This window comes from Diaphorina citri, unplaced genomic scaffold, assembly GCF_000475195.1.
Source record: "Diaphorina citri unplaced genomic scaffold, Diaci psyllid genome assembly version 1.1 scaffold40, whole genome shotgun sequence".
Lineage (NCBI taxonomy): Eukaryota > Metazoa > Arthropoda > Insecta > Hemiptera > Psyllidae > Diaphorina > Diaphorina citri.
The window spans coordinates 77,966-105,111 of NW_007377477.1; the positions used below are offsets into that span (position 1 = coordinate 77,966).

Below are 27,146 nucleotides of genomic sequence, written 5' to 3' on the forward strand. Positions count from 1 at the left end.
GAAGAAGAAAAAAATGCGTCAATAATGCGTTAGTTATACATACTTACCTATCTATAGGAGGCAATTTGCTGACCATAAGAGATCGCGTGTATCTTTTGTTAATCACAATTCATCACAAACGCAATTTCACAGGAGTGGTAACTGTCAGAGATTGCAGCAGCTGTCAGATGAAGATCTATTTCCATAAAGTCTAAAGCTAGAGCTTTGGTAGCATGATAGATAGTATAAATAGATACCTTAGGTATATCTATTAATAAAGAATCATGCTCCCACGAGGTAAGTATGTCCGCACTTCAACTTTACGTGCGTCAAAGACTTGCGTCAATGGCATAAGAGAAGAATTTTTCTTCTTCTTCTTTTTCACCTCCTTCTTTCTTCTTTTTTCAGAGGTTTAATCCGTTTAATAGAGGGAACTGTAACTGCTAAGGTCTTATCGTCCCGAAAGCGAAGAGAGAAGGAAGACAGGATAGGAGAAAACCAGCCGTTCCGAGAACGAACCTTCTCCGTTCAGGACAAAATCCGCCCCGTCAATCGAACCCGCGACCCAGTGCTTACAAGGCAGCTATCTTTCAAGCTAACTATCCAGGCTGGCTTTAAGAATTTACTATCCTGTATCCTGTACAGAGAGGCGTGATTCACACATCATTAGATTTTCCTGGTCTACAAACACCGCTGATTGTTTAAGCATCACTGTAGAGTAGATTATGAACGCCTTAATTGACGCGATATGGACTTCAAACTCCGCCGCCACACGAATATCGCAAGTGTTGTTCCTAGTCTACTAAACGGTAGAACACTAGATCTATAGGTACGTTCCGGATTTAACTAGAAACTAACTCGAACATTTTATGCTAAAACTCAGGGTCGGACTATCTGCTGACAGGATAATAATGATTCATTCAATCTCCTTGGCGTATCCGTGTGCGTACGAGGAATTTACATCAATGCATCTGGGCGGACGTTCAGTTCCCGGAAGAGTCGGAGTTTTTCCGGCCCTGAGCTTGATTTGAGGTGATGTCTTACACTGGCTGGGAACGTTAAACAGGGAGTACACTAGCACACATTTCCCTTGCTGAAGAAATAGCAAAGGTTGAGCGCGAAGGGCATCCAGCATCCACTCGTAAAATTTGTAGCTAAAACCAAATGTCAGCCCTAAGCAATCACCCTAGTCAGGGCTGATTGAGACTATTGAGAGGCTGAAGAAAAAACGCCGACCCCGTCTGTACACGGGAAAAAGCGAAGAAAAAGAAAAAGACTTGTCTAGTCTAGTCTAGTCTAGTCAAAATTTCACTAGGCCACTTTGATTGACTACCTACATTAATATTGGACATGCAAGGAGAGGTGTATTTTCCTGTGAACCTTTGGAACCAGGACCGATCAACATTTCGATTCTGGACGTTAAAGGATATTCCGAGTTCTAAACCTCCAATCCTTTCAAATCCAACATCGCGATCGTGAGGATACCATGCCTATCTCACGGACAAGGAAAGTCAACTGCAACTGATAGCATAGAGTGAGCTGTCACTGTGTCCAATCTTGGGCGATAATGAAGTGACTGCTTTGGTCCACGATAAACCTGCGCTGATTATGTCCGCTCTAAACAGGGAGTATACTAGCATACATTTCCCTTGCTGAAGAAATAGCAAAGGTTGAGCGCGAAGGGCATCCAGCATCCACTCGTAAAATTTGTAGCCAAAACCAAATGTCAGCCCAAAGCAATCACCCTAGTCAGGGCTGAATGAGACTATTGAGAGGCTGACGAAAAAACGCCGACCCCGTCTGTACACGGGGAAAAGCAAAGAAAAAGACTTGTCTAGTCTAGTCAAATTTTCCCTTAGGCCACTTTGATTGACTACCTACATTAATATTGGACATGCAAGGCGAGGTGTATTTTCCTGTGAACCTTTGGAACCAGGACCGATCAACATTTCGATTCTGGACGTTAAAGGATGTTCCGAGTTCTAAACCCCCAATCCTTTCAAATCCAACATCGCGATCGTGAGGATACCATGCCTATTTCACGGACAAGGAAAGTCAACTGCAACTGATAGCATATAGAGTGAGCTGTCACTGTGTCCAATCTTGGGCGATAATGAAGTGACTGCTTTGGTCCACGATAAACCTGCGCTGATTATGTCCGCTATTGTCGAGACCATGCAGACCGAAAAATTAGACTGACAACACGGTGATCAAGTGACGGGTGCCATAACCAAGGTCAGGGCAGTGTGGAAAAACTGCGTTTCAAGCAGTTTGTGACGCCTCATCAAGAACATGATGGACGTAAAGAAATATCTTAGCCACCCTCGTTAGCTTGGAAGGTAGCGCGCCTAAGCGCTTGGTCGTGGGTCGATCGATTCCCGTCCGGGCGAACTTTAGCCCTATAAGCCAGCGCTAAACCATGTTGGATGGGCTCGACGGATCACTGAAGAAGAGAAATTTGAAATCAGTGGATGTGCTCTCTTCTTAGATCGTATTTCAAGGTAGAGCACCTTCCAAGCGAACCAGGCGAACTTAAAATTTCAAACAATATTTTCTTCTTCATCTTCTTCTTCTTCTTCTCCTCCTCCTCCTCCTCCTCCTCCCTATTCGCCTTCTCTTTGATGTTATTCTTTGTCTTGTAATGTAATGTAAAGTTTATTCTTTATTTTGATCATAATACAATACAATGAAGAAGGTAATAATAATAAACAAAGGTACTCCTATCATTTATCTTCTTCTACAATAATAATGCGAGATCTATAAATATAAAATGGGAAACACTGGAAGCATCAGGCAAATAAAATGATTCAGGTACCTTCAACTCACATGGGAACCGAAATTTTCTGGTAGGTACTAATAATCACATCCTGCCAATGAATGTGTGATATGACGCATCAATCTTGACCGGAAAGACCTACATAGGTACCTAGGCTAGGAGTACCTATAGGTAATACCTAAGGTTATCTATTTACCTACATTGAAGAATACAAAATATGAAGAAGATATATGAAAGATACCTACCCTATTGGCAATCTGGTAGGTAGGTACTCTAGTTAGGTACCATGGTACCAAAAAAAAAAAGATCCCCTCGCCGTTATTTCGTAGCAAAGAAACAACTGCTACATTAGACTCATATGATCCTCAGATGGGCGAGAAGAGACACAATACTTTTCATTTAGGTGCTGGGTCAATATACCTATTACCGGCATTCAGTCTAAAATGTCATGCATTTCAGACACAAATTTTGCTAACCAGTCATGCTCGATGCTCATTCATTTCACAAATTTTGTTAAGCATACATGCTTAATGCTCATTCAGCGCAGACATGCTCGATGCTCATTCATTTTATAAATTTTGTTAAGCATACATGCTTAATGCTCATTCAGCTATGCATGTCTAACGTGAGAAGATAAGGAGTCGAGACATAATTATGAGAAGTGTGTGAAGATTTTCAACATGAATACCTAATCAACGTTTAACATGATGATGTGACCAAAGTCTAAAATTCTGGATCTATCTTTATGAATGTAATGTGCCAGCCACAGCCGCACTCACGCTTAGGCCGGCCACTCACTAGCAGGTACCTAGACCTGACAAGTACACCTAATCAGATCCGCCTCAGCTATCAGCTCAAAAATCGATTGAAGTGATGGTCATTCTCCTGGTCTTTTGACAGATCGATAGGCCAGTCAATCACGCTCAGACTGATAGAACAGGTAGACCTGATAGTGAGTGGCCGGCCTTAGACCATCTCACAACATGTGTGGCAGAAAAAGTTCGACTGAATCTTTTCCCGCCACACACAATTCAACTGTCAGACAGACCGTAGCAGACGGTCCGAACGTGATTGGCTGGCCTAAGACCAGTCTTGGTCAGTCTTTATCAATGACGTAATGTCTTTATCTTTATCAATCATCCGATTTAGAATTTGCGCAAAATATCCGTACACACGGAACGATCTGTCAAAAGACCAGAAAAAGATAATCGCTCCAATCAACCTTTGACTCAAATGTCTCATCCCTCACCTTAGCATTCGATTTCATGTTTACCGGAGCTGTTTTGGAATACCTGTGTTCTCATATCAGCTTGGGGCATGGTTTATCAGTTTATGTCAACAAATACTAGGAGTTACCTGTGGTCATTCAGCTATGCATGTCTAACGTGAGAAGATAAAGAGTCGAGACATAATTATGAGAAGTGTGTGAAGATTTTCAACATGACTACCTAATCAACGTTTAACATGATGATGTGACCAAAGTCTAAAATTCTGGATCTATCTTTATCAATGTAATGTGCCAGCCACAGCCACTCACGCTTAGGCCGGCCATTCACTAGCAGGTACCTAGACCTGACAGGTACACCTAATCAGATCCGTCTATCAGCTCAAAGGTCGATTGAAGTGATTGTCATTCTCCTGGTCTTTTGACAGATCGATAGGCCAGTCAATCACGCTCAGACTGATAGATCAGGTAGACCGGTAGACCTGATAGTGAGTGGCTGGCCTTAGACCATCTCATGTGTGTGGCAGAAAAAGTTCGACTGAATCTTTTCCCGCCACACACAATTCAACTGTCTGACAGACCGTAGCAGACGGTCCGAACGTGATTGGGTGACCTAAGACCATAGTCTTGATCAGTCTTTATCAATGTCTTAATGTCTTTATCTTTATCAATCATCCGATTTAGAATTTGCGCAAAATATCGCGTACACACGGAACCAGAAAAAGATAATCACTCCAATCAACCTTTGACTCAAATGTCTCATCCCTCACCTTAGCATTCGATTTCATGATGTTTACGGAGCTGTTTTGGAATACCTGTGTTCTCATATCAGCTTGGGGCATGGTTTATCAGTTTATGTCAACAAATACTAGGAGTTACCTGTGACCAGTCGTCCAATGTCAACAAAAACTAGGAGTTACCTGACAACTGTTATCGGAACGGTGGTCGAAGACAGTTGACTTGTAATCCAAGGGTCGAACTTCGGACCCGGGTTTTACTGGTGGATATATTTAGCACTACATTTCCCTTCGATATACAAAAATCCCACTCCGAGGCTTAGGTGTAGGGGCAAACAGCCCTAAAGGATGGGTTAAGCTTGTACGAATCTACCACTAGTTGTTTGACCCGTGATTCGCCATGGAAAAGAACAAGTTTGGGAATCGAACATGGAACTCTGGAATGCTACCCCGTGGCTGTGGTCTGGTAGTTTTTCTGACATTTGTGAACCACTAACAACTTTAGGTTTAGGGGCGTCTATCCTCATTTTTTTTTTTTTGCTTATTTTCTTCTGCGTTAATACTAATGGTGTCTGTTTGTCATAGGCCACTTTTGATTTTTCACCTATCAAATTGTTCAAAAAAGGTTTTCTGTTACTAACAACTTCATTTTATGATCAATTAATTAAGAAAAAATACGAGAAAAATTAAAATGACATTGTTCACATTTCTGTATTTTCTTCTCTTCCATTTGGATATATCTCGCGTTCATTTGCTATCGACAAGTTTCGATTGATTTTAAGTTGCTATAAATACAAGATACACTCGAATGCAAAAAATTTAGGACAGTTTTCATTTTCATTGAATACTCTTACAGCCATTTCAAAGTCAAACTGTTCCAAATTTTCTGCACGTCGGTGTATTGAAATTAAAATGTAAAAGAAAGTCGGAAATGCACATTGCGCTTGAGTAACAAGGAGGAGTTTAGGATCCACTATGCATATATGAATGTTAGGAAAGCACTTAAAGCTTAAAGGAATCCCTCATCATTAAGGTACGACTGTGCATTCGGCCCTAAGTAACAACTCGTGCCTACATATGTATGTACATAGGTATTATAGGTACTTTGAGTAGGTACCTATCATGAGGCTGCAACTTATACAGACATAAGATGATACGAAAGCCAAGAGTGCCACTTTTTGTGAAATTCCCTGACTATTCCATCGGTCTCCATGAAATTCCCTGACTTTTCCCGGTTTTCCAGTCTGGTAGACACCCTGCCTTTATAGCCAGTCGTGTTAGCTTGGAGGGTAGCGCGTCTGCCTTGCAAATGCTAGATCGCGGTTTCGATTCCTGCCCGCGGCGAATCTACTCCTGAACATATGAGATTCGTTCTCGGATCGGCTGGTTTTCTTCTTTCTTGTCCTTTTTCTCCCGATTTCGGGACGATAAAATCTCCATTGTTACAAATTCCTTTCTCAAAAATCTTCTCTCTTCGATTTCGCAACGATAAGACCTGTGATACTGAACTCTCTATATAAAAAAAAAAGATCTAACTTGCCTGAGGAGTCCACAGAAAAGAGTAGTTCTTTTGAGTTATGTATAACTCACTTACTCACTCTTCACAAAATATCCACTCCCGGTATTCCCAATAGTATATACTAATAGCTCCTGTAAAAAAAAAAAAAAAAAAATTGGACACCCTTACAGATTCTGCACTGCAAACTGGTTCAAACTAGTGCCTATATCAAGGATTCTGTAAAGGAAGAGAAGAAAGAGAGAGTAGGAGAGAGAGAGAGAGAAATTATTATTGCGTTCTAAATTTAGCCTTACCACCAAAACAATATGTACCTATAGATCAGGTGTGCACAAACTGCGGCCCGCCAGCTCCTTCCGTATGGCCCACGGAGCTCGTTTCGATTTTTAAGAAAAAAGACATTTAAAAAATGTGAAGAAAATAAAAATGTGTAAGAGGATTTTTACTATTATTTTGAAAGGTTGTAGATCAAAATTTTCAAAAAATTCGCCTGCGGCGCTCTACTTTATTTTGCTCCTTTTAGTACCCAGCAGAGCTTCAATGTGGAGAAAAAATGTGTAGAAGAGGATCTAAGAATTAGGTAGGTAGCTAAAAAATTAATTCTTGACAAGCTTCAGGTACCTATAAATACTTTGTGAAAAAGTTGCCTGCGGCACAGTAGATCAGGCTGCGTTTCTGAAAGGTGGAACAAAATTTTCAAAAAATTGCCTTCGGCGCGGCGCTATAATTTACTTTCTGATTTTCCTGTGTTCAATTAGCTTAAAAAAAAATATGTCAAAACTGACGAACTTCAGACACATTATTTTTGAAAAAAAAAAAAAAAAAAAAAAAAAAAAAAAAAAAAAACACAAAAAAAAAAAAAAAAAAAAAAAATTGATAGCAATAGGTACCTAGGAAGGAGGAGAGAAATTAATCATCTCGACAACAAACAAAAACGACATCCAAACAACGAAACAACTAGATAGGTACGTATAGTTACAGGGCCGTTCAGAGACTGACCTAGGGCCCCGGGACCCTACAATGGGTAGCTCGAAACAATTCTCCTAAAAACAAGATTTCTTTATAATTATTTCACCGCTTTTTTTTTTTTTTTTTTTTTTTTTTAAAAATTTTTAATTGTGTTAAGAATATTTGAATGCTTGTCACAAATTAACATCGTCCCCCCATTATTACACCTATTTTATTTTTTTTTTTTTTTTTTTTTTAAGTTTCTCCGCCGTTGTCCCTTTTTTTTTAGTAATGTAATGAAGCAGCTGCTGCATTAGGTGCTGGGTCAACACGAGAACACCAGAAAGAAACCCCAGATCTGTTCAAGTGTTTGCAATCAAAAAACGAGAAGGGGCAAATTTTTGTCGATGGTGGTCACGAACCCGGGACCTTCTGCATGCCAAACAAGCGCGTTACCACTTGGGCTAACCGTGTCCTCTATGTACATATAGGTTTAGCAAAATTTGGAACTGTTTCGGGGCCTTTGAGAATTGCGGGTCCTGGGCAAATGGTAGGTACCAGATGCACCCCCCCCCCCTGTGTAAGCTAGATTAGGAACTATTACAGACCCCTCGAAGAGTATAGGCCGGGGCAAACGATACCGGATGAACCCCCCTGGGACCGGCCCTGGTTCATATATTGGCATCAAATTTTTCGCCGGGTCTGTGAAGACTCCAAGACTCGGGGGCAAATTGATTTATTTTTGTTTTTGATCAGTAACCTTAGCCACCTGGGTTGAATCTGCTTTTTTCTCCTATTGACGACGACTTAACCTAGAAGATGAGGACAAGTTTATGTTGTGGAAGACCTCGATGAATAACCTGTACGCTACACTCACGGGCGAAAAAATTGGTTGACTTTGAATCTTTTTCAAGATCAACAATATGTCTGGCCAGCCTATTTTGCTTGAAAGGTTATAGCGCGTTTGCTTTGTGAGCGCTAGGTCGCGGGTTCTTTTTCCGCCCGGAGCGAAATTTATCCTAAACAGATAGGGTTCGCTATCGGAAAGGCTGACTTTCTTCTATCCTGTCTTCAATCTCTCTTGGATTTCCGCACAATAAGACCTTCGTAGTTACAGTTCCCTCCTATGTATCCATATGGAACCCTTTTTAAAACATTCAGAAAAGGCTGAAAGGGTATAAAGGAACGAAAAGAGTATAAAGGAATGAAAAGTGTATAAAAAGCTGAAAGAGTATAAAGGCTGAAAGAGTATAAAAGAAAAGTGTCCTGAATATTTCGCACTTAAGTGTACAAGGAAAACAATTTCTTGAAGAATGAAATTTTCTCGCAAAATAATAATAATACCTACTACTAATAATAATCATAATAATAATAAAACACGTGATTGGTGAATGGTAAAGATACGTATTGACGTCTGGTATGATAGAGATCTGCCCTGCTCCCTCGTGGCGATTTTCTTAGCTTGGAATTTGACGAGGAAAAAATCTCATCTCAAACCAACTTAATGACCTAACTCTTCAATGAAAAAATTCAGGCCCTGTCTAACTTGGAAGGTAGTACGCTTGCCTTGTTATATTATGAGTTAGGATTATAAGGCAGGCCCCTATCCAGGGCTTTATCGAGGGGGACCCAAGAGTCCACACACTGATGCATAGGTACTGGGGGAGAACTGGGGAAGGTTTGAATGCTCCAAATTTTCAAAGTCTTGTAGCCTATTTTCCTCTCCTAATGTTAATGCGCATCCCCACCCCAGGATTTTCCAGGGGTGGGGATAATAAAATGGAAGAAGTTTGGTAGTGGGGGTAAAAATTGACGATTAAAAAAATCAGCTGATGAAATTTTAAATTTTACCGCCAAAACTTCCTATATTCCTAATGTAAAACAAGATGGCGGATCGTAATGCGAGAAAAAAGCTACATTACAAAATTCGTGAAAGGAGAGGAGGGGAAGTTAATGTAAAGCTCAAGGGGGCGGGGTTTACAGAGGGAAACTTAAGCTGTGTCCAAACATAGTCGACCGGCCGTCAATCGACATCGACTGAACCGTCCACACTGCCTCGACAACATAGATTCACATCGTCGACCGACGGCCGGTCGACCATGTGTGGACACACCTTAAGAGTCCTTGTCCCTACAGTACTTTGTATTTTTCTAATAACCTTAATCTGCAATAAGATAACTATATTATTAACTTCCATTAAAACATGCTTTATCTCACTGAAGAACTTACTACATGTGGCGGGAAATCAAGCTTCTGAGTGTAATTACATTTATCCTTATGTAGGTACATCTAGGTATTGTATCTTCTCACTTAACCCTTTCACCCCTAAAGGGACAATACGTCCCACAGAAACATGATTTTTAAAATGGGATATAACATCCCAAACAGTTAAAAATTCTTTCCTTTTATCCCATTTTAAAAATCATGTTTTTTTACGATAAGACCATAGCAGTTACAGTTCCCTCTGTCAAACCTCTTTAAAAAAATCATGTTTCTGTGGGACATATTGTCCCTTTAGGGGTGAAAGGGTTAAGGTTTAAATACCTACGGTCTGATATAAAGTAGGGAGTACCTACAGGCCATAATGATTATCAGTAAGGTTCTTCTGCATACAATAATACGGAAAACGTGTGGCTGTGGACAGCTAGGTAAATAGGTACTATTTTCCTTTCGTAATGTGAATGTATCTACATTAGCTTAATTCGAATTTTTCTTTCTCAAATGTTAATGTACATTACGTTCTCCTACCTTTACATTAACTTCCCCTCCTCTCCTTTCACGAATTTTGTAATGTAGCTTTTTTCTCGCATTACGATCCGCCATCTTGTTTTACATTAGGAATATAGGAAGTTTTGGCGGTGAAATTTAAAATTTCATCAGCTGATTTTTTTTAATCGTCAATTTTTACCTCCACTACCAAACTTCTTCTCTTTTATTATCCCCACCCCTGGAAAGTCCTAATGTCAATGCGCATTAACATTAGGAAAGGAAAATAGGCTACAAGACTTTGAAAATTTGGAGCATCCAAACCTTCCCCAGTATGCATCAGTGTGTGGACTCTTGGGTCCCCCTCGATAAAGCCCTGGATAGGGGCCTGCCTTATAATCCTAACTCATAATATAACAAGGCAAGCGTACTACCTTCCAAGTTAGACAGGGCCTGAATTTTTTCATTGAAGAGTTAGGTCATTAAGTTGGTTTGAGATGAGATTTTTTCCTCGTCAAATTCCAAGCTAAGAAAATCGCCACGAGGGAGCAGGGCAGATCTCTATCATACCAGACGTCAATACGTATCTTTACCATTCACCAATCACGTGTTTTATTATTATTATGATTATTATTAGTAGTAGGTGTTATTATTATTTTGCGAGCCAATTTCATTCTTCAAGAAATTGTTTTCCTTGTACACTTAAGTGCGAAATATTCAGGACACTTTTCTTTTATACTCTTTCAGCCTTTATACTCTTTCAGCTTTTTATACACTTTTCATTCCTTTATACTCTTTTCGTTCCTTTATACCCTTTCAGCCTTTTCTGAATGTTTTAAAAAGGGTTCCATATGGATACATAGGAGGGAACTGTAACTACGAAGGTCTTATTGTGCGGAAATCCAAGAGAGATTGAAGACAGGATAGAAGAAAGTCAGCCTTTCCGATAGCGAACCTTATCTATCTATTTAGGATAAATTTCGCCCCGGGCGGAAAAAGAACCCGCGACCTAGCGCTCGCAAAGCAAACGCGCTATAACCTTTCAAGCAAAATAGGCTGGCCAGACATATTGTTGATCTTGAAAAAGATTCAAAGTCAACCAATTTTTTCGCCCGTGAGTGTAGCGTACAGGTTATTCATCGAGGTCTTCCACAACATAAACTTGTCCTCATCTTCTAGGTTAAGTCCTCGTCACTAGGAGAAAAAAGCAGATTCAACCCAGGTGGCTAAGGTTACTGATCAAAAACAAAAATAAATCAATTTGCCCCCGAGTCTTGGAGTCTTCACAGACCCGGCGAAAAATTTGATGCCAATATATTATGAACCAGGGCCGGTCCCAGGGGGGTTCATCCGGTATCGTTTGTCCGGACCGGACTTGTCAAGGGGCCCGGAACACCTATTTTTTTTTCTTTTTCGTTGGAGTAGTTTTTAGACCGCGGGAGTAAAGGGACTTTTCAGTCTCATTCTGGCAGTATAAACAGTGTATATTTTATTCTATTCTATTTCAGCTAAAACTGCGTAGAGGACGGTTGGTCCAGTGGTAACGCGCGCTTGCTTGCCATGCAGAAATTTCCGGGTTCGATGCCCGCCATTGTCAAAAATTTCTAAAAATTGTACTCGTTTTGTGATTGCAAATATTTCAACGGGTCTCTTTTTGATGTTTTTGTATTGACTAATTGACCCAGCAGCCCAGCTCCTAATGTAGCAGTTGCTTCATTGCTAAAAAAAAAAAAAAAAAAAAAAAAAAGCGGTGAAATAATTATAAAGAAATCTTGTTTTTAGGAGAATTGTTTCGAGCTACCCATTGTAGGGTCCCGGGGCCCTAGGTCAGTCTCTGAACGGCCCTGTAACTATACGTACCTATCTAGTTGTTTCGTTGTTTGGATGTCGTTTTTGTTTGTTGTCGAGATGATTAATTTCTCTCCTCCTTCCTAGGTACCTATTGCTATCAATTTTTTTTTTCATTCTAGGTATTACTGTTTTTTTTTTTTTTTTTTTTTTTTTTTTTTTTTTTAAAAAATAATAGGTGCCTTTTGTTTGTTTTTTTTTTTTTTTAAGCCGCTGGCTCAGGCCCCCTGAAGAGTACGGAAACGGGGCTTTTGGGACCCGATAGACTCCATTGAGAAAGGCCCTCAAACGCAGACCGGGAAGAAATCGACGCTTGGAAGGTAGCGTGTCTGTCTTGTAAGCACTGCTGTTATTAAAGTAGTCGAATTCTAAAATCACATTGAGGATAAAATTCCATACCTCGGCTGGGATTGAACCAACGCCCTTCTGTTTACCAGGCGAGCGTCTTGACCACTACACCACCGAGGCAAAATCTTGGACATTTCTTTTTTTGTACCTACCTATGTACCCTGCAAACCCTGCATTCATGAAGAAACAGTGTCCAATTTTGTCCCAAATTTTGGACTTTAAAACTCAAAAAGTCCTTGGGCCTTTAGAGGAAGTTTTAAGCAGCCTAGATTGCGTGGAAGGTGCGCTACCTTGAAATACGGTGAAAAGAACACATCCACTAATATCATCAACACTATTGGTTAGCTTGGAAGGTAGCGTGTCTGTCTTGTAAGCACTGCTGTTATTAAAGTAGTCGAATTCTAAAATCACATTGAGGATAAAATTCCATACCTCGGCTGGGATTGAACCAACGCCCTTCTGTTTACCAGGCGAGCGTCTTGACCACTACACCACCGAGGCAAAATCTTGGACATTTCTTTTTTTGTACCTACCTATGTACCCTGCAAACCCTGCATTCATGAAGAAACAGTGTCCAATTTTGTCCCAAATTTTGGACTTTAAAACTCAAAAAGTCCTTGGGCCTTTAGAGGAAGTTTTAAGCAGCCTAGATTGCGTGGAAGGTGCGCTACCTTGAAATACGGTGAAAAGAACACATCCACTAATATCATCAACACTATTGGTTAGCTTGGAAGGTAGCGTGTCTGTCTTGTAAGCACTGCTGTTATTAAAGTAGTCGAATTCTAAAATCACATTGAGGATAAAATTCCATACCTCGGCTGGGATTGAACCAACGCCCTTCTGTTTACCAGGCGAGCGTCTTGACCACTACACCACCGAGGCAAAATCTTGGACATTTCTTTTTTTGTACCTACCTATGTACCCTGCAAACCCTGCATTCATGAAGAAACAGTGTCCAATTTTGTCCCAAATTTTGGACTTTAAAACTCAAAAAGTCCTTGGGCCTTTAGAGGAAGTTTTAAGCAGCCTAGATTGCGTGGAAGGTGCGCTACCTTGAAATACGGTGAAAAGAACACATCCACTAATATCATCAACACTATTGGTTAGCTTGGAAGGTAGCGTGTCTGTCTTGTAAGCACTGCTGTTATTAAAGTAGTCGAATTCTAAAATCACATTGAGGATAAAATTCCATACCTCGGCTGGGATTGATACCACTCCTGTTTATCACGCGGGCGGCTTGACCATTACACCACCGAGGCAACAATTTAAATATTTAGTTCTACGACTTTGTTTAGTCTGTCTCAATACATGAAGTATTTCTAGATACCTAGATAGTTATTACGTTAGGTTTGTAGTAGTCACATACCATTAAGTGCATGGACATAGACAGATTCTGCAGCTTGTTATGACTAGTATTAAATAGACATGCACTCTACTTTGCATTTTTTATGTTGTTGCTTGTTTTGGTACTCGTAAGTTGGTATAGGACAGTATAGGTAAAATGTACCTACCTTCGTCCCCCTTCTTCTTCTTCTTCTTCTTCTTCTTCTTCTTTTTAAACTACAATCTATGTAGAATAGATTATTATAATAATAGGTAATTTAGGTTTAAATAACGTGATCTATAGGTAGGTACTGACATATTGTCCTCCTCAATATTTTCTTCTCACTTCTTCCTCTTCTTCTTCTTCTTCTTCTTCTCCTCCTCTTTCTTCTTCTACTTCATCCTCCTTCTTCCTCTTTTTCTTCTTCGTCGTCTTCTTCTCCTCCTTGTCCGCCTCCTCCTTCTTCTTCTTCTTCCTCCTCCTCCTTCTCCTCCTCTTCCCCTTCTTCTTCTTCTCCTTCCTCTTCCTCCTTGTTCTCCTGCCTCTACCTCTATTCCATTGAAATGAGCACAATGAGTACAATAGCTGCATCATCAGTATCAGGTTGTATGGTAATCTTGTGACGCAGTACATTGAGGATTTTTTTTTTTTTTTTTTTTTTTTACATGGTTTCTTGAGCCACGTTATGGCCACCCCTGGTATAGATATTAGACACCCTAGTGACATTTGTTTAACTTTGTTTCTGCGCTAAGGATGGCTCAAGGTGAGCGGGTTGCATACCTTCGTCAGTGCCCTACCCACAGGGGTGACTTGGGAGTAAATTCTAGAACCAATGTATCAAATATCAATAATATCTAGTATCTACACAATAGATAAATGATAGTTACCTACTTGTATAGCTTGGAAGTCCTGGTACACACGCTATGATAAGTGTTGCAAAATTTCCACGGCTGTACACGGGAAAAGGCGAAGAAAAAGAAGATAGGAATTGTAACTGCTATGGTCTTATCGCCCCGAAAGCGAAGAGAGAATGAAGACAGGATAGGAGAAAGCCAGCCGTTTCGAGAACGAACCTCATACCTTATCTGTTTAGGGACAAATTCGCCCCGCGGGAGGGAAACGAACCTGTGACCTAGCGTTCAAGACAGCCGCTCTACCGAGCAAGCTATCTAGGCTGGCAAAAGACATTTTAAAGGTTTCGTCTGAATAAATGAATCACAACTTACAATGTTACAAACTCTCAATAATAAAAATTAGAAATTATAAATCTTTACACTGAGAAAAAAAAGGTGACAGGGTGCCACAAGTTTAGGGTGGAAGAACTCTATTATTGGGTTATTTCCGCTGATTTAGGCTGTTGGAATGCTTTACTATAATGTCGAGCTTCCGGTGTAGAGTTCAATATTAGAGTGCCGGAACCCAGTCACCCTAGTTTTTTCTCAGTGTAGGCCCCTTAACCCTTCACGAAAAACTCTTCCTGAACTCCGCACGCAGGAATTCGCAAGGCCAGCCTCTCACTGAGGATAAAATTCCATACCTCGGCTGGGATTGAACCCACGCCCTCCTGTTCACCAGGCGAGCGTCTTGACCACTACACCACCGAGGCAAAATCTTGGACATTTCTTTTTTTGTACCTACCTATGTACCCTGCAAACCCTGCATTCATGAAGAAACAGTGTCCAATTTTGTCCCAAATTTTGGACTTTACCTATAAAACTCAAAAAGTCCTTGGGCCTTTAGAGGAAGTTTTAAGCAGCCTAGATTGCGTGGAAGGTGCGCTACCTTGAAATACGGTGAAAAGAACACATCCACTAATATCATCAAGACTATTGGTTAGCTTGGAAGGTAGCGTGCCTGTCTTGTAAGCACTGCTGTTGTTAAAGTAGTCGAAATCTAAAATCACATTGAGGATAAAATTCCATACCTCGACTGGGATTGATACCACTCCTGTTTATCAGGCGGACGGCTTGACCATTACACCACCGAGGCAGCAATTTAAATATTTAGTTCTACGACTTTGTTTAGTCTGTCTCATTACATGAAGTATTTCTAGATACCTAGATAGTTATTACGTTAGGTTTGTAGTAGTCACATACCATTAAGTGCATAGACATAGACAGATTCTGCAGCTTGTTATGACTAGTAAATAGACATGCACTCTACTTTGCATTTTTTTTATGTTGTTGTTGTTGGTAAGTTGGTATAGGTAAAATACCTATACGGCCTTCTTCTTCTTCTTTTTAAAATATTTATGTAGAGAAAATATTAATAATAGGTAATTTGTAATTTAGGTTTAAACGTGATCCATACTGTCATTTTTTCCTCCATAATGGTTTCTTCTTCTTCTTCCTCCTCTCCTCCTTCATCTTCTTCTTCACTTCCTCCTCCTTCTTCTTTTTAAACTACAACCTATGTAGAATAGATTATTATAATAATAGGTAATTTAGGTTTAAGTAACGTGATCTATAGGTAGGTACTGACATATTTTCCTCCTCAATATTTTCTCCTCACTTCTTCCTCTTCTTCTTCTTCTCCTCCTCCTCCTTCTTTTTCTTCTTCTTCTCCCTCTTCCTCTTCTTCTTCTTCTTCTTCTTCTTCTTCTTCTCCTCTTTCTTCTTCTATTTCATCCTCCTTCTTCCTCTTTTTCTTCTTCTTCGTCGTCGTCTTCTCCTTCTTCTTCTTCGTCTTCTTCTCCTCCTTGTCCGCCTCCTCCTTCTTCTTCGTCTTCTTCTTCCTCCTTCTTCTTCTTCTTCCTCCTCCTCCTCCTCCCCCTTCTTCTTCTTCTCCTTCCTCTTCCTCCTTCTTCTCCTGCCTCTCCCTCTATTCCATTGAAATGAGCACAATAGCTGCATCATCAGTATCAGGTTGTATGGTAATCTTGTGACGCAGTACATTGAGGATTTTTTTTTTTTTTACATGGTTTTTTCAAGGGCAGTAGGTAGATAATGAACGTCTAAGGACCTGCCACGATAAGATCTTGCGGTAGGTCTTGTTTGCATACAAGAATGGCAAAAAAGCAACAAGAAATGTCTCTTGTGTGACGTCACACGATTGAATAAAACGATAAAACCTCAAGTGACTAGTATCTCTATGCTGTCTCTTGTTGCGACATCACACAAAAAAATAAAAACCACTAGTCTCTATGCAATTTTTTTAAAAATATTACTATTATTTTTTCTTTTTTTTTCCCGCTAAAGATTTAACGTCACTCTATAACTACCAAGGTCTTTAGTGACGTTAGTCGTACCCTCCAATCGGCGACAAACTACCCTTCTACTCACAATAACCTCACCCAGCCTTAGTGGAGCCTGGGAAAAGCCAGCGGTACAATATTGCCCAGATGGTCACCCAACCGGTTACAGTTAGGGATTAGTCAAACTGGATTTTAGGACCACTAGAAGGGAATTCAGCTTCCCCTATTGAAAATCCCACCACACATCACTATCCCCCCTCCCCCCCCTCAAGATGAGTGTTTCACCGCCGTTTTTATTTCGTAGCAATGAAACACTTGCTACTTTAGACTCGTGGGGTTTGTGTCATAGCATGCCTCTCATCAGATGGGCGAGAAGGGACAATACTTCCCATTTAGGTGCTGGGTAAACACGAGAACACAAGAAAGTAACCCGTTGAAATATTTGCAAATTGAAAAATTAGTACAAATTTTGTCGATGGTTGGGATCGAACCCGGGACCTTCTGCATGGAAAGCAAGCGCGTTACCACTGGGCTAACCGTGCCCCAGCATGAACTACAAGTTTCGACCTCCTCTTCTGTTTCAGGACGATGTTGTTTCGTCGGCCATCTTGATATTCCCCCTCCTCCGCCAGTCCGCTTCCCCCCTCCTGCGCTTCGTTTACCCCTCTAGCGCCATGATTTTCAAGTGACCCTCCCCTCCCCATCACGTGACTCAGAGCCAATCAGATCTCTCCGTAGACACGATAGACGTGGCAACCCTGGAATAGAATGGTACACGATAACGATGGTTTTGTGCACGACAACGAAGGCAACAATGGTAAGTTTTTTTTTTTTTTTTTTTTTTTTTTTAACCCCATCCCCCCCAAAAAAAAAAAAAAAAAAAAAAATGAAGGCTACAACTTTAGTTCTTGTTCTGTCATCTTATTTTGGTAAGAATTTTTTAGTGGGACATCTTCTCACATTGTTCATTTAACTTGGATAAAATGGACATACAAAAGCTCTCTGTCTTTCTTTCCTACACCCCAACCTAAAATAACCCCATACATAATACAGTTCTTCCACCCTAAGTCTCCAGTTTAGGCTGGCTTTTTTAACCTTTATACATTCATACATAGATTCGTATATAAGCTTAACCTTAACTTAATTCATCTTTTAGGACTGTTTGCTCCCTACACCTAAACCTCAGGGTGCCCTTTACTCACTTTTTTTTACTTTTAAAAGATGAGTGTTCCACCGCCGTTTTTATTTCGTAGCAATGAAACAACTGCTATATGTATTAGACGCATGTGGTCTGTGCCGTAGCATGCCCGACGTGGACATTGCCCACCTCGTAGTATGCCTCTCATCAGATGGGCGAGAAGAGACACAATACTTCCCATTTAGGTGCTGGATGATTTAATGATTTTTCAATCGTTCCCCACACAGATTCGCCCAGCGCACAGGAACCCCTAAGCAATGGTAGCGTGACGTCACAACCTACACAGACAACCTAAAATAACCCAATACATAATACAGTTCTTCCACCGTAAGTCTCCAGTTTAGGCTGGCTTTTTTAACCTTTATACAGTCATACATAGATTCGTATATAAGCTTAACCTTAACTTAATTAATCTTTTAGGACTGTTTGCTCCCTACACCTAAACCTCAGGGTGCCCTTTACTCACTTTTTTTACTTTTAAAAGATGAGTGTTCCACCGCTGTTTTTATTTTGTAGCAATGAAACAACTGCTATATTAGATGCATGTGGTCTGTGTCGCAGTATGCCCACCTCGTAGTATGCCTCTCATCAGATGGGCGAGAAGAGACACAATACTTCCCATTTAGGTGCTGGATGATGTAATGATTTTTCAATCGTTCCCCACACAGATTCGCCCAGCGCACAGGAACCCCTAAGCAATGGTAGCGTGACGTCACAACCTACACAGGATGACGACACGGATCGGAGTGACCCGAATGATACCAACACGAGGATAGACGAGAAGAGCCGAAGCTACCCCGTTCAGAAAACCGACCTGGAGTGCAATGGGGGCGGCAAAGATTTGGAGTTACGAGGTGAGAAAAAAAAAAGACTTTGAAGCCAGCGACGATAACCGCCGCGCCGCACACCCTAACAGCCAGCGACGACAGCACGTTGAATGAATCAGTTACTAATGTATCACTAAAGTTAAGCAACGTTGCGCAGTTAGTATCCGGATGGGTGACCATCCGGCCAATCGAGTGCTTCTGGCTTTTCAGCATGGCCACATTTATTATTTTTTTCAAGAGGTTTGATAGCGGGAACTGTAACTCCTAGGTTCTTATCGTCCTGAAATCGAAGTTAGAAGGAAAAGACAGGATAGAAGAAAGCCAGCCGTTCCAAGAACGAACGTTATCCCTTCAGGATAAAATAGAACCCGGACCCAGCCTAGGGTGGGAATCGAACCCGCGACCCAGCGATTACCAATCTAGTATTTTATCGATAATTATTTATATCTGTTTCAGCAGTACCTGATTTAAACAACAAAATTATTGAGAATGGGGCGAATTGTGAAACCGTTGATTTCGAGCGAGCCATTGAGCTTACTGGTAAGTTATGTTTTAGAATTTAGCTCTAAAAGACCTCTTTTTAGAGGTTTGAAAGCCGATCACCCTAGTTGGGGCTGATTGAAAAGCTGGCGAAAAACGCCGACCAGGGGAACTATAACTCCTAGGTTCTTATCATCCCGAAATCGAAGGTAGAAGGAAGACAGGATAGGAGAAAGCCAGCCGTTCCAAGAACGAACGTTATCCCTTCAGGATAAAATCAGCCCAGGGTGGGAATCGAACCCGCGACCCAGCGGTTACTAATCTAGTATTTCATCGATAATTATTTATATCTGTTTCAGCAGTACCTGATTTAAACAACAAAATTCAGCTCAATATTGAGAATGGGGCGAATTGTGAGACCGTTGATTTCGAGCGAGCCATTGAGCTTACTGGTAAGTTATGTTTTAGCTCTAAAAGACCTCTTTTTAGAGGTTTGAAAGCCGATCACCCTAGTTGGGGCTGATTGAAAAGCTGGCGAAAAACGCCGACCCGCCCTAGGTCAGTCTCTGAACGGCCCTGTAACTATACGTACCTATCTAGTTGTTTCGTTGTTTGGATGTCGTTTTTGTTTGTTGTCGAGATGATTAATTTCTCTCCTCCTTCCTAGGTACCTATTGCTATCAATTTTTTTTTTCATTCTAGGTATTACTGTTTTTTTTTTTTTTTTTTTTTTTTTTTTTTTTTTTAAAAAAAACGCCGACCCCGGCTGTACACGGGAAAAGGCGAAGAAAAAGAAGATAGGAACTGTAACTGCTAAGATCTTATCGCACCGAAGGCGAAGAGAGAAGGAAGACAGGATAGGAGAAAGCCAGCCGTTTCGAGAACGAACCTCATACCTTATCTGTTTAGGGACAAATTCGCCCCGCGGGAGGGAAACGAACCTGCGACCTAGCGTTCAAGACAGCCGCTCTACCGAGCAAGCTATATCTAGGCTGGCAAAAGACATTTTAAAGATTTCGTCTGAATAAATGAGTCACAACTTACAATGTTACATGTTACAAACTCTCAATTATAAAAATTAGAAATTATAAATCTTTACACTGAGAAAAAAAAGGTGACAAGGTGCCACAAGTTTAGGGTGGAAGAACTCTATTATTGGGTTATTTCCGCTGATTTAGGCTGTTGGAATGCTATACTATAATGTCGAGCTTCCGGTGTAGAGTTCAATATTAGAGTGCCGGAACCCAGTCACCCTAGTTTTTTCTCAGTGTAGGCCCCTTAAACCTTCATGAAAAACTCTTCCTGAACTCCGCACGCAGGAATTCGCAAGGCCAGCCTCTCACTGTCAGGTAGACCTGAGAGGTACAACTGATCAGGTCCGCCTGTCAGGTCTACCTGGTATCTGTTGAGCACACATACACGAACAGACAGACCTGACAGTGATTGGCTGGCCTAGGAAAAGAACCTCATTTTCAACCGAATGTAAAAATTCGTACCCTATTCAAACAGTTCATACCTATCCTCAAGAACACAATGTCACATACCATGGGCAAAACTATAACTAGGCAGTAACAACATGCATATAAAAATATCTGCGAGTGTGGAGCAGTTCATATCCTCAAGAACACAATGTCACATACCATGGGCAAAACTATAACTAGGCAGTAACAACATGCATATAAAAATATCTGCGAGTGTGGATTGCCTCAGGCAAGGTGAAATGATTTGAACTCCGCACCAGGACAACTTTGAACTTTTAATAATAAAGTTTTTCAAAGTTAGGATAGAACATAGAACGTACATACCTATAGGATAAAACATAGAACGCACTTTGGTTACAGGGTGGTAGTGTTATTTTAATTATTTGGATTGTCAATTGAACACCAAATGGTGTTCAATTGACAGGGTGGTATTTTATTAAGTATTTATTTTGTGTTTAATGCCAGCTTAGTTAGCTTGGAGGGTAACACCCGTGCCTTGTAAGCGCTAGCTCGTGGGTTTCCGCCCAGGGCAGACTTTATCCTAAACAGGTAAGGTTTGTTCTCGGAACACCGTTCTTTCTTCTGTCCTTTTCTCTCTTTGTTTTTGGGATGATGAGACCTTAGTAGTTAGGTAGTTACAGGTCCCTGAAGTCTTTATCGACGAGGGTTTCACGTTTCACCCAAGCTACCGGTCTCCTGAAATCATCTTCACCCAGCCAGCCTGGGGACGATTGCCCTAATCGCGTGCAGCTGGCTTTTTTCGGTCACCCGTCCCGATACCAACCACGCGAAACGTTGCTGAACTTTAGTGATCATCCGTTGGGAACTGGTACATTCAACATGATATCACCACAGGCACTGTTTGGCTGCGCGACAGTCATGCTCTGTCCGCGTGTCTTTTTTTTTTTTATTTATTTCTTTATTTACTACTACATATTATATGTTATTATTCTTTTACCAAGGGCAAACAGGTAGGTAAGAAAATGCCATGGGTACCACCTACCTATGAATTCTAAAGACCAGGGGTGGCCACTAACCTTACCTTCAGGAGCCGCAATCCCACAAAGTCGATTCGGGGCGAGTTACGCCGCAGGCGAATTTTTGAAAATTTTGGTCTACAACCGTCGGAATTCAGTCTCATGGAAATTCTGATCTTCAGAGAAAATGATTTTTTTAAAGAGGTTTGACAGAGGGAACTGTAACTGCCAAGGTCTTATCGTCCCGAAATCAAAGAGAGAAGGAAGACAGGATAGGAGAAAGCCAGCCGATCCGAGAACGAACATTCGTTCAGGATAAATTCCGCCCCGGGCGGGAATCGAACCCGCGGCCTAGCGCTTACAAGGCAGACGCGCTACCAACCAAGCTAACTAGGCTGTCAGTCGACATCGATTGACAGCCGCTCGACTATGTGTGATTAGACACACGTTGAGAGCTGATTCCCGGGTCAGATTTCCGCCCGGAGCGATCTGATCCTAACATTATGTTTGTGTCGTAACTTTTTTTTAAGAGGTTTGACAGAGGGAACTGTAACTGCTATGGTCTTATCGTCCCGAAATCGAAGAGAGAAGGAAGACAGGATAAAAATTAATCAATTCCAAATATCAATATATTTTAATTATTGTATCTTTTTTTTTTCTTTTTCGTAAAATAAAGTCTTGAGCAATCTTCTTATAGACACCTCGCAATCTTCGAATACTATTTAAGACTGGATTTTTTTGTGTGCACTTCGACTGAATTTGGTCTAAATACCTTTTTTTTAAGAGGTTTGACAGAGGGAACTGTAACTGCTATGGTCTTATCGTCCCGAAATCGAAGAGAGAAGGAAGACAGATATTGTAACTTTGTATTGTGAAAGTTGAAATCAAGCGTGGCGGAAGGCGTGCAAACGTTAAGAGTTCGAAGCGCCGCGCCAGCCTTTATCAACAGGAAACAGAGTTTCATGTTTTTCTTTTTTTCGGTATAGCCCTCAAAGTAACGTGCTACTGGCTTTTCCCTGCCCCACTCAGACTGGGTGAGGTTAATGTGAGTAGGCGGGTAAAATTATAATCTAAGGAAAATTAACTCTTTTTTTTTAAAGAGGTTTGACAGAGGGAACTGTAACTGCTATGGTCTTATCGTCCCGAAATCGAAGAGAGAAGGAAGACAGGCCTACCAATATCGTACGACGCGCTGTGAGCTTATCACCATAGGGATTTGAGTTAGGGGCTCAAATAGATCGAATAGGTACCTACCTATCTACGCATTTTGTTATCACTATTTTTCAATATCAGCATAGGTAACTATACCTATTTTCAAATTTAGATATTTTCATTCCATTTTTTTATCATGCACTTATTCAAGTAGCTTCTTCGTATACCTATTTTCAAATTTAGATATTTTCATTCCATTTTTTTATCATGCACTTATTCAAGTAGTTACTTCTTCGTACATGTACATTTATTTTTTTAAGTTTTTTTTTTTTTTTTTAAGAGGTTTGACAGAGGGAACTGTAACTGCTATGGTCTTATCGTCCCGAAATCGAAGAGAGAAGGAAGACTAAAAAAACTCTCTTTTTAAAATTTGGGATTCAAAATGGAAAGAATTAAGCCCTAATAAATCCAAACTTAGAGAGGTTTAAAAGACAATATTTTTCCAATCTCAAAACTCATAGAGAAGAAATAATAGTCATCACTAGGCTTTGCATAGGACACTCTCGCTTAACTCATGGTTACCTTACGTCCAAAGATGATCCCCCTTCCTGTCCTTTCTGCCTATCTGAATTACTTACCATAAAACATTTACTGATTACTTGTACCTCAAACCGTAAAGGCAGACGCACTACCAACTAAGCTAACTAGGCTGGCTAATGAACTCTTTTGATTAGCTAAATTCGCTTTCTTTTAGTAGTAAGTACTAGAATGTTTAATTTCGATAGTAAAACACACTGCAATGTCACAAATCTAAACGTAGGAAGTAGGAACACCAACACAGTAGTCATGTCAGGTACCTATTCCACAAACAGCTGCACTCCTCAATGTTGGTCCTATAGAAAAAATTGACAAAGGATACTAGGTACGTTTTCTACACAAACCTGGAGTAGGAAGGGAGTGTGTAGTGTGGGGTCGTCCAGGTACCAGCAGAGTGTATGTTAAAGTATACCAAGTTACCAAGTACATAGTAGGTACATACCAACAGACACAGACTCTAGTAATTTCACATTAGTCTACAACACTGTCCCGCCTTTGCATCCCCTATCACCTGATCCTCTTCCGTGTTACCTGGGAGAGAAAAAGGGACAAATAGGTATTATTCATTAAAGGTATTCGTTCCAGAACAGTACGATTTATTTATTTTTTTTTTTTTTTTTTTTTTTTTTTTTTTTTTTTTCAGTTGCCGTGTGTAGCTGGGATTGTAGTGAAAATGGGGGGATTAGATTTAAAAATAGTGCTCATCGTGAAAAAGCGAGACAAAACGGTAAGAAGTTCAAATAGATCTTCTACTCAAGAAATAAAAATATAATTGATGATTCTCATGAAAAATATAACTGTCCAAATGTATTTTTTTCGTAAAGATCGTCAAAAATAATAAATAATCCGTATTCTTCCATTTGAAACAAAACTTAAGAATGAGGGATCGAGTGGATCAGTCACAATCATCTGTCATTTATATGTAGATATCCGACATCGACAGCTAAAACAAAGAATAGGTACAGGCTTTTTTTTTCAAGAGGTTTGACAGAGGGAACTGTAACTGCTATGGTCTTATCGTCCCGAAATCGAAGAGAGAAGGAAGACAGGATAGGAGAAAGCCAGCCGTTCCGAGAACGAACATCATTCCATCAGGAAAAAATCCGCCCCGGGCGGGAATCAAACCCGCGGTCTAGCGCTTACAAGGAAGACGCACTACCAACTAAGCTAACTAGGCTGCAAAGACAGAGATTAATAAAATTATTCTTTAGTAAATATTCCTGTCCTAAATGATGAAGAAGTCAAATTTTGCCCAAAGAGGACTGAAAACTGTTTACTAGTCTAAACAAGGTCTCGTATACACATTTCATGGGATATTAAAAATCATGCAACCTACATACACCATGATATTCATGATCCAGAATACAAATACATTGAAAATACCTACAGTTCATCATAAAATTTATAAAAGGCCTTGCTTACTATACAATACAATGAGAGTCCTATAAAAGTTAAAAGATAGTAATTAGACTCACTATATTGCCGTTTTACAGTAGGTACTGGGTGTTTTGAAAACAAAAACAAAACAATGACTAATCACCTCCTCTTGTCCCCAGGTTACGGCAAGTTCCACTACTTCCTGCTCATCGTATGCGGTTTCGTTTCGACCAGTGAAGAGATGGACGTCATTTCCATGTCCTTCATCTTACCGTCCGCCCAGTGTGACCTGGAACTTAACACGCACACCAAGGGGTGGCTAAACTCTATCATATTCATTGGTAAGAGCTTAGAGTATAAATAGTCTCCATGTCCTTCATCTTACCGTCCGCCCAGTGTGACCTAGAACTTAACACGCACACCAAGGGATTATATCATTGGTGAGACAATCATAATAGTACTTAATAGTGCTTATTTATACTGCTCGAACAGGACCGAAGAGTTCCTTTAACCCAGAAGTAGGCTTGTATCATTATTGTGGTCAATTCTTCAAATAAGTGAGGATAAAAGTCCATGCCTCGGCTGGGATTGAATCCACGCCCTCCTGTTTACCAGGCGAGCGTATTGATCCTTAATGATGCTGAATGATGTTGTACGATTTTATTGTCGTTGTTCTTGTTGTAGCGGTGTAGCTGCACCGAGAGGGGTTGATGGTCTCTAGCCAATATTACTTGGCCCGTCCCGAACCACATTCAACCATTGTCAGGGCCCTGGTGCTCTTCCTTTGAAGCATGATAAAGATAAACCCTTTGTAACTTCCAGGTAGCCAGGCTGATTATGGTTGGGCTGTTCTGATCCCTATTTATAGTCCCACACAGAGCAAGACACTGGTCTGCTTCCTGTTTAAAGTCCCCCTGTTTAAGATTATACTGTTGTTCCGCAGGTATGATGGCCGGGGCGTATCTATGGGGTTCAGTGGCCGACAGCATCGGCCGCAAGATTAATTTGATATATAGGACGAAGTCCTTCTATGGGGACAGACAGAATGACAGACAGACGACACCGAAGCGAATACAATAATAATAATAAAGGAAAGACGGGCTAAAAATGGCCTAATGATCAAAGATTGCAACATACATCAATTGCTGTCCTATTTCCAGAGCCACAGGTGTTGCCGTATCCATGGTGGCGGCCAGACTAGGTGGTATCATTGGAAACATTGTAATTGCAACGTTGCTCGACTTGTACTGTCCCGCCCCCACTTTCATCGTCGCATTTCTACTCATTGGTAAGTTTTGGGAGTAAGGGCCCCTTCCCATTTGTCGTTCGGAAAAAAATCGTGTCGTCCTTATGGGAACACTCATTTAAATATTACATTGCTTACAAGGACATTCTGATGGTGAAATTCACGACAATTGAGAACGGGCCTTAAAGACAAACCTTATGAGTTCAGGATAAAACCCGCCTCGGCCGGGAATCCAACCCGCGGTCTAGCGCTCACAAGGCAGACGAGCTACCAAGCTAACTAGGCTGGTAGCTTTCTTTTAACATGTCCCAATGGAGCAGTTGCAGTTGGGTAAAAATTATGAATAAAAGGTCGATTCCTACGTAAAAAGTTGTGAAAAATCCAAATCTGAAGTCAAAACTCCGAAAAAGTAACTTTAAAAGGTCGAAAATTCAATTTTTAATTGCCGTTCTAATTAAAAAGTTCAAAGAGTTGTGACGTCAGACTTAATTATAATGTCAAAATGCGCAGAAACGCTTGCGCACAAACAAACGAAGCGGGAGTCATGAGTTATGACGTCATCGCCTATGGGAGCATATGTCGTGACGTCAAACTTTACGATTTATCGGTATTATTTAAATCGATTTATCTCGGTATCTAGAAGTCATAGAAGAAAAAGAAAAATTCCTGTCCTATAAGAACTTGGAACTATATTTCGTTAACCCTTTCTCTTCCAGGGGGCGGCATGCTGTGTCTATTCCTACCCAACACAACGCGGGAACCTTTGTCGTGACACCTGTCCCGGATTTCATCCCGGACATAAGAACTTGGAACTATATTTCGTTAACCCTTTCTGTTCCAGGGGGCGGCATGCTGTGTCTATTCCTACCCAACACAACGCGGGAACCTTTGTCGTGACACCTGTCCCGGATTTCATCCCGGACAGTTGACCCTAAAGGGACAGTTGGCCCTAAAGGGAGAACAGTGGACCCTAAAGGGAGAACAGTGGACCCTAAAGGGAGAACAGTTGGCCCTAAAAGGACAGTTGACCATAAAGGGGCATCAGCGAAGAGTCTTCCACGAATCTCAAAGTTGAAAATTAAGATCAATTGGATTGTTTCAAGAGTGAGTCTGTCTGTCTGTGTGTCCGTGTGTCTGTCTGTAAACAAAATATCTCGAGAACGGTAAGAGCTAGAGACTTGAAATTTAGTATGTAGAAAAATTGAGATCAA

At 40.8% G+C, this 27,146-nt stretch overlaps 1 protein-coding gene across 1 annotated transcript in view; it reads left to right on the forward strand.

The window, feature by feature from the left end:
- The window catches only part of LOC103513395 (synaptic vesicle glycoprotein 2C), a 54,264-nt gene extending 27,432 nt beyond the window's left edge, over window positions 1-26,832 (forward strand). The window contains exons 2-8 of the mRNA XM_026826376.1: window positions 17,185-17,417; window positions 18,467-18,652; window positions 19,465-19,557; window positions 24,869-25,030; window positions 25,633-25,711; window positions 25,786-25,977; window positions 26,652-26,832. Coding sequence (XP_026682177.1) covers window positions 17,369-17,417; window positions 18,467-18,652; window positions 19,465-19,557; window positions 24,869-25,030; window positions 25,633-25,711; window positions 25,786-25,977; window positions 26,652-26,832 — 942 coding nt within the window. The 5' untranslated portion in view covers window positions 17,185-17,368. The remainder of the gene's footprint in view (window positions 1-17,184; window positions 17,418-18,466; window positions 18,653-19,464; window positions 19,558-24,868; window positions 25,031-25,632; window positions 25,712-25,785; window positions 25,978-26,651) is intronic.
- Window positions 26,833-27,146: the final 314 nt, after the last annotated feature.